At 45.9% G+C, this 8,705-nt stretch overlaps 1 protein-coding gene across 3 annotated transcripts in view; it reads right to left on the bottom strand.

Annotated features, from left to right (window-relative positions):
- Positions 1–5,434: 5,434 nt before the first annotated feature.
- LOC135811555 (cartilage oligomeric matrix protein-like) overlaps positions 5,435–8,705 on the bottom strand; it is a 40,804-nt gene continuing 37,533 nt past the window's right edge. For all 3 annotated transcript variants that reach the window (XM_065324785.1, XM_065324786.1, XM_065324787.1), the window contains 4 exons: positions 8,550–8,614; positions 7,501–7,584; positions 6,890–7,069; positions 5,435–5,945 (listed from right to left, as the gene is read on the bottom strand). In XM_065324785.1, coding sequence (XP_065180857.1) covers positions 5,910–5,945; positions 6,890–7,069; positions 7,501–7,584; positions 8,550–8,614 — 365 coding nt within the window. In that variant the 3' untranslated portion in view covers positions 5,435–5,909. The remainder of the gene's footprint in view (positions 5,946–6,889; positions 7,070–7,500; positions 7,585–8,549; positions 8,615–8,705) is intronic.

The raw sequence follows: 8,705 nt of genomic DNA, 5'->3' as shown, positions 1-8,705 counted from the left end.
GCGTCGATAGAGGCGGTGGCGCGTTGCCTACACAGTCAGTAGTGCGCTATGCATTAGTGATGTAGAGCCAGGCATAGCATGCAGTGCAGGACAGACTCAGCCTCAGTCCCAGTCACCGACTTGACGCGATATTCTGAGTAGAGAAGTGAGGTCACTGAGGATAGGACTCATTCCGGTCTGGCAAGTGGCAGTCGACCTCTACTCTAGGCTATCTCTACTCGCTCTAGTCAGTCGTGGTCAGTGTCAGATTGTCAGATCTAGGACTAGGAGTCTCTTGCAAGTGACACGTTAGTTGCATGACTCTTATTGCCAGTCAAATTTTGACTGCTACATGTATCACTACGACACTAGTATTAGATGGCAATAAGAGTCAATACAGTAGTACTATAAGAGAATGATATTGACACATGTACCGGTACCGGTATTGCATTGCATTTATACTCATTGTGTTTTTTCATTGTACTGTACATGCAGATCTATTATTAATATTGTACACATACAATCAATAACAATGTGCACAGCATGCTGTCCCGAGACAGAGTACATGTACATGTAATGTACATGTAAATATACACGTACATACAGTCAACTTCGCGAATAACGACTGCGGATATAACGACAATTCGCGAATAACGACAGAATTTTCATGCCCAGAGTAAAGTCCCATCCAACTTTGACACATTATAATGAGACTTCGGGGATAACGACACTTCGCGAATAAGGACACTTTTCTGATGCCCCGCCGGGTGTCATTATACGCGAAGTTGACTGTAATCATTGTACCAGGAGCAGACTCACAACCTTGTAGGTGTACAGCAAGATGCCAAGCAAACGCACACACGTTACTAGTAGATCTACACAGACTCGCACAAGCACGAGATGTATCCCGGCAAGTAGCTCCATCATTTTTACACCGTCAGTACTGGATTTGGTCAAATCTAAGCAAAGCGCCAAAAGGGCCGAATTCTTTGACGCTCTAGCCATACCTGTGTTTGACATGTACATCCGCAGCACAGCACCACAGTGGGTCTGGTGGCACATGTCAAACAAACGATAGCGACTAGTGCCAGCTACCTACTAAAGGCTAGACGCTAAAGCATGTCACTGGAGATAAATATGTTCACTGATTGGACTGAGCACGGCCCAATCAAACTATCCAAAGTTGGTTCCGCACACTCTACGCTTGTCTACACTGCTCGCACATACGTCCACGTTTACACACACACACACACACACACACACACACACACACACACACACACACACACACACACACACACACACACACACATCGTATAAACAAGGCAGAACAGAGACCAACAGCTTTCTCGTGAATCCGAGTTTTGTGTTCAAAAACACTCATCAGACGAGCACAATATGCATGTATGTACACACTAGCATGAACAGATTTCGAACAAGTCTGTGTGCACACAAACAAGCAGAGACTTGAACATTTGCACCGAAAGCAAATACCCACAGTAATATGCTCACACAACCACAACCGTGTACACGCATGTGCGCATGTGTACACACATGCATACACGCGCGTGTGCACACACACACACGCAAACACACACCATTTGATGCCCATCGCCAGAGGCGATGATAGCGATGCTACAGCAGAAGCAACAGCAACTTGTGCTGGGATTGCACCATTCAACAGCTTGCAAGGCTGAAGAATTTACCGCCACTATTCAGCCTGGTCTACGCCACACAGCTATGAAGGGGCGTTTTTGGCCAGTGAATCACACACACACACGCGCGTGCGCACGCACACACACACATACACAAATGACACACATATACATGTACATACACACACATGGAGGTGTGCATAAAGAGAACTGTAGTAGGCTGACCTTGTATGAACACTAGGACTGTAGGAGTACAACAGAACAGTAAGCAACTTGTTTTGAAACAATGGAACTGATCAAGTCCACGGATGTCAGCAGGAAAGAGGGTTCTTGATTGCTGCACTCGCAACAGGTGGCCTGCAGGTTCCCAAACTACATCCCGGAGAAAGCCACTGGCTTGTTGGCGGCAAATTCTCCTGGCTTGCGGTATCACAAACAGATCCCATAGAGTGGCACAAGCTCGAATGTGAAGACTGCGCCAGACAGGCACAAGAAGCTTCACTGGGTATGCAACGGTGTATACGACGCTCTCCCTTCACGGATGGCACAGATCAGCAGCAGCTGCAGTCGGTCCAGCTGACGACCTCGCAGTGCTGAAAAGAAGGTGTGTTATGCAATACACCATGTCACACAGCATCACAGCCTGGACGAATAGGTGCCGGGAAGCTAGCCCGCCACCATGCACCAATCCTCTGAACTGCCTTGGCAACAACGCTTTCCACTTGAGAATCCCATGAGAGCCAGCTGTTGACGGCCGCACTAATGTTAACAACAATGGCCGCTGATGGCAATACAGCTCCATGGCACTAAGTCACTAGGGCATCGTCAACATGCTGCTGAGGCTGGTTCAATAAAACCTGCCTTTCGGCTGGATTGAGAATCAGGCCGCCGTCTTGAAGCTAGTCAGTCAGGCTAGTCACTGACATTGACAAACCAGTTGCAACAGCGGTGGCGCTGGTAGGTTGTGACAAGTGTGGTGCAATATCGTCAGCAGTGCGTTGTGTGCTGGGGATACCATGTGTGACAAAGTGAATGTTGCGAGTGTATGTACTGAAATGAACTGGGATGATCACAAACCCTGTCGTTACTCCACAGCCTTACAAGACAACTTCGAACTGGGCGAGGCGCCAGTGCAAACCTGCTGCACCCACCTAGCCAAACCAGGTCTATTTCGACCCGCTGCATATACCAAAGGCAATGTCAGGCAGATCCTACAGGAGAAGACTGGGATGTTGGCGTCCAGTGTACAGACACCATCCACATTTCCTCAATCTTTTGAAGCATACAGGATATCCGTGCGTGATAGACTCATCATTGTAGAGTCTACGTTGCGAGTGTTTGTTTCTACAATACACGAGAGGCGTACACTCAGTGTGCCTTGCAGGACTACGAGTTGCTGCAGAACACCAGCTTCAACGTTTCTGGACGACCATCCACCGACGGTAAGCTACACAACACGATGCCGGAGGAACTCGATCCCAGTAGAGGCTTTTAAAAGATTCCTTTGCTCCTGGACGCTAACATGTGTTGTGATATCTGTCAGGCGCACAACTATTTTTTCCATCGCTATAGCGAGGGAGATGCCGATCGTCAAACGCTCGCTCACTGCCATCACCAGCCTCACTAAACCATCACTCGGCACCCCCGGCCCAGAGGTAGCGGAGGGCGGAAGCCACCACAGCTCGCTACAAATACTTTTGAAGTACAAGCTAAGGACGATGCAAAGCTAGCATGGCAAAAAGAAGATGAATACCACTGCGTGGTGAACTAACTAATAGTAATAATGATTGTTTTGAACACTCGCACCATAATTAATTTGTTCAATAAAATCATGCATTATGCATACAACAAACAAATTAAAATAATAATTCTTTTTAGAACTGTTTTACGCACATACCGCGGTAAATTTTTTTACGAGTCTGACAATAAACGTAGCCACGGCAAAACACACGCCTTTACAGTTTTGTAGTATTACAATGTTACTGAGTTGATACTAGATGTAGATGCGGGTAAATTTCCCAGGCGTTAGTGAGAAGAGTGTATACAAATAGGTTATACCAGTTTGCTTACTTCTAACCGGCGATGTGACTTGGAAGTCTTCAACGCTAATCCAGAGCAATGCAAGCAAGTACATGCACATGTATGTTCAGAACAATGATGAACTAATGTTCAACATTCAAAGTTGCCCTAAATTCATCTGATGTTCAATACACTCAATCTCCTACATGTAGTACATGCTAGCTACTCAGTACGACACTGTACTAGTGGTAGTAATAGCGGTGTAACACTAGTGTACATATTGTACATGACACTCCGGGCCATCCGCGGACAACTACTGAGCTGTGAATACGGCAGTGTAATAGATTTGGTGCACTACTAACCACGCCATAGTTCGTCCACTTCCACTGCCTGGCCGACTTTACATACTGTCCAGAAAACGCACTTGGGACAATGAGTTAGTGGTGTGTGCGCCATTGCCATATGAAGGTGCCCAGAAAATGAGGCAATGGGGTACTGTCCACCGCATACTTTGATGTGTTCACGCCGTCTTCACTTTGGCATGGTAGCATGGCGGCAACAGTATATAAGCCCCCAAGAGTGTGCAACTCTGCATATGGGGTGTCCGACGGCGAGAGCTCACATCACGTGTCTCAGGTACGTTTTGTACTACGTACAACTAAGGAGAGCGTGCGGGCAATCTGAATATCTGCAATGGTTATGCTGGCGAGTTGCATACGCGCGGTACAACTGGGACACTACACCACACCGTTGGCGAACCTCATAGAAAGGGTATCAGGAGTTGCACACTCTTGCAGTCTTGGGGGCTTATTATATACTCTTGATGGTGGTACAGTGAGCGCATACCCAAGGCTCAATATACATTGAACACACATTGGACACATGTAGCTATACAAGTAACACTATGAACCATTTCACAGCTGCCGGTGGTTCTGGCCTATGCTGATTAGTTGTTGGGTAGAAGCACGAGCTGCTAGCTATAACTAGGTGCCCTTAGGAGACTAACTGTAATACTGTACTGCTGTGGTACTTAGCAAGACTGGGCAGCAGTAATATCGGCAAGAATATAGTCATAACCTTGGGAGCAGCGTGCAACTCCAGCATGCTGTCCCGCGGTAGAATTTCAAGTTGACATCATTTATTTTGCAATGCTCCTCGCATGTGTGGGTTGCTGTTGTGGCAAAATATTTTTAATAGTGAGATGGCCTACATACTTGATAATGCGAGCGTAAGCAGTACACGCGAATGATAATTCACTCAGTCACAGTCTAGCCGGGTATTTCTCTCAAGATGAGAAGGGTAGCATAGACCGGCCATGTTTTACGGTGGCAGCAGCAGTATCATCTGGACTAGCAGCGAGCAACATCCACCTGAAAAGGTCTGGAGACCTCCAACATGCACTTCAAGTGGCTACAAACAAAACATATGTCGGCAAATATGTTAACCGTAGCAGCAATGTATTGTCTCCTTTTGCTGACTCTGCCCAACTCTCCAATCTGCCTCGCTGCTATCCAGCAGACACTATAGACTATGACATTTACAAGTACTTGTATGGCAGTTTCACACTTCCATACAGTTATATCTACACGTAGGCAGTGTTTACACCACACAGTTACATCCAGGCAGTGGTCATATGGGTATTTTGATATTCCCTGCTTCCATCAGTACAGTTTGTTACCAGCCAGCATGGTCATGCCGTCATGCAGTCACACAGGCAGTCACACAAACAGTCACACAGGCCGTCACACATACAGTCATGCAGGCGTGTTGGCACATACATGTAGGTATGACGTGACATCGTCACATACTATAATTATGCTATGTCGTCACACCACTATAATGCATGCCGCACTGCCGTGACTGCAGTTCGGCATTACAGTGCAAGTCAGCTGAATATCAGTAGTGGAATAGGGTGAAGAAGAAAAAGAAGAGCAGTTTGAGCACCGAGTACATATCAACAACCCACAGACCAAGATGGCAATGACTAAACATCAGTAAACTTGAAAGATTGTTGTACTGCTACTATTATACAGCAAGATCAAACATTCACCTATACAACTGATACACTAATTACTGATACTTTGCAGTAACAGTTACAGCATAACCAAAGAGACAGAAGATTAGTAAACTAGGAAGTGCACTACACTGCACACATTGCAGCAGGTCTGCTTTAGAAGCTAACACTGTTTTCACGTGAGGTTTGGCGAATACTCGACAGCCAGTACTTTAGCGACTGCACACAGTACAGTCCACGGTCTAGACAGTGCAGATGGAACAAGGCAACAAATCACCCTGCACAGCCAACACACAACAAACAAAACATGATTGGTCAGTTCAAGCATCTAGTGCGAGAAGAAAAGCGGCTCAGATACAGGGCCGGAGGCAGCTTCCGCGGAGCGGTGCGGCGGAAGGGCCATCTTTATGGGGGGTCTGGGGGTCGTCCCTCAGAATTTTTTGGGAATTTAGATGGCAAATCCTGCACTCTGGGCGACTCCCTGTACAAAATCATACATTGAAACTTTTTCTCCACGGTTTTCGACGTTCCACGGCCACGTGGACCGACGTTTTGGGATTTTTTTGTTGTTTTTTTGTTACGGCCATGGCCGTATCGGCCGCACCAGTGGCGCCGGCCCTGAGACACTGTGACTTACAGGACATACATACTGACATAGAGAAGGTACATACGCATGCCCATGCCAAACTCTTGCTTTCACGCTCCATCTGTATACCTGTGACATATAGCACCAGCTAGCATCGTTTTATGGCATAGTCAATGTACCACAAACGGACCTTAGAGAACGTAAGCGAGCTGTTGCTACTGGATCGTTGCTTTCCAGGTTGTTTTCGGGTACATGGAATCCTCTAAGCAATGTGGCAATGGAATGAAATCGTGAGTCGGTAGAAGTCACCTATACCTCAGGAAGAGCCATGTGATCATTTTCAGTCACCCATTCATGCATGATTTACATCTCTTGGCAATGTCTCACACCGTGCAAGGTTTTTGCAGACATCCGCATGGTACATACCAGCAGGGGCCATGCGAGAAAAAAAAGAAAGAAGATAATATCTCCGCGTCGCTCATTGAAGATGAAATGCATTGCCGCAGCAATGTTGCAACAGTGTTGTAACTTTGTTGCAGAAATGTTACAACAATATTACAGCAATGTTGCAACAATGTTGCAGGAATAATGCAGCGATGTTGCAACAGTGTTATTGGTGGTGGCATCAATACTTACCGGGACCCACATGGCGGTGCCAACAAGAGTAGCGTGCTCATTACCAGCATCATCGACCAGTGTGCGCCCCTGGCCAGAGTTAGCGCGGTAATAAGCAACAGCTGATGCGCTGAGAAGAGATGCTGGTGGGTCGCAGAACTGGCCAGACAATGAAAAGATGTCGCTGTTCCAGATACCAACCTACACCGTACACATACATGACCAGAGAAAATATCAGTCAACAAACCACTAAAATGGGAGAAACACACATTTCATGAACACGCTAAGATAAACCAGACTCCATGAAAACGTTAAGGCTATATCCAACCGGGTGTTTTGAGTCAATGAAACCTGTTTCAATTTACACATGAATGGAGAGTACATTTCCTCACAAATCCTTTCTCCAGCTGGCCTGCACCCTGTAGCTTCCTGCGTTCCCGTAAGATAGTCGTTCGTCGCTCTGTCTCTCTCCCTCCCCCCCCCCCATTGTTTCCCCCAATAAAATTGATGTCTTCTCCACCTACCTCGTGCGTGGCTTGTCACGGTGAGTGTGGAGACATGGGACTTTCGATGACTCAACATAACTCACTATGAGTTTATCGCAATTCACGTAGCATTCACCTGGTACTTACATTATCAAGACGTCCTGTGAAACGATTATTCAGATCACTGGGGGTATAAGCAAGATACAGCGTCTGGGATGCTTCGGAGATAACCTGAACAGGTACAAGGGGGCACACAGTTACACACATACACACACATTATACAAACACATTATACGCACACATTCATCATACTTCCAAGTAAATACATACATAAGCCCATCTCCTGCTTGCCCATAAACCTGTCTCCAGTTGCAAAACTGGCCATGGATGACCAGCAACTGACGATGAGAGCTCATGCGCTGCGCCCTGGAGCGGGACTGGTTCCCATCTGGCGTAGGGAATGTTGCTGTCAGTGATTATAGACGCGCTCACAAGCCCTACGGTACCATCTAACCTCCTGCACAAGGCTTATTGTAAAAGCCATAATTATAACGAAGTGCTAACTCTAACGACTTAACGAGGAGAAATCTGTTGTTAAAATAGTAATCGTTATACAGAAATCGATACATATACTGTCCTATTGAGCGTTGAGAAAAAGTGAGAATCGTTACCTTTGGTACACATAAACTAGTCAATTTTGGGAAATCGTTATATATGCGCCTCGTGAGAATAATGGCATTTACAGTACCCAATAATGCACATAAAAGATTCTTTGAAGTACATACTAGTACTTATTACTAGTATAAACACTAGTACTTATTACTAGTATAAACAGCTACATCATAGCTCACTAGTTAGGGCATCACTGGCCTCATGGGAAAATCCCTAGGTTCGAGTACTGGTGGTGACAGTTTTTTTTCAGACTTTTCCCTTTTCCATTCCCTCAACTAGTGAATATTGTACACAGTCACATGAAAATATTCACCTCCAAATTTGGACCACTGTAATAGCTTGATTGGAAAACGGACAGATTCCTGAGGTTCATCTATAGCTACTTTGACCACTTTCATCTTAGTGTAGTACATGTACGTTGAATGTCTGAAGACTAGTGTTACCGTATTTTAATGCATGCACTAGTATGTCTGAAGATCAGCTTCAGCAAAGTGTGATACATGTATGTCTGAAGTAAGTCTTACAGCATTTGATAGAGTTGTTGAACCAACCAATTGACAGTTCATGCGTAGGGACAGTTGAGATGTACCTTCAAAAATATATACAGACGTATGCAGCCACACACATGCGCACACACATGTGAACATACACACATACATGTACACACATACACATGCACA

Source organism: Sycon ciliatum, chromosome 3 (assembly GCF_964019385.1).
Source record: "Sycon ciliatum chromosome 3, ocSycCili1.1, whole genome shotgun sequence".
NCBI lineage: Eukaryota > Metazoa > Porifera > Calcarea > Leucosolenida > Sycettidae > Sycon > Sycon ciliatum.
Note: the sequence above shows the minus strand (reverse complement) of the source record. Positions and strands in the feature narration are given on the sequence as shown.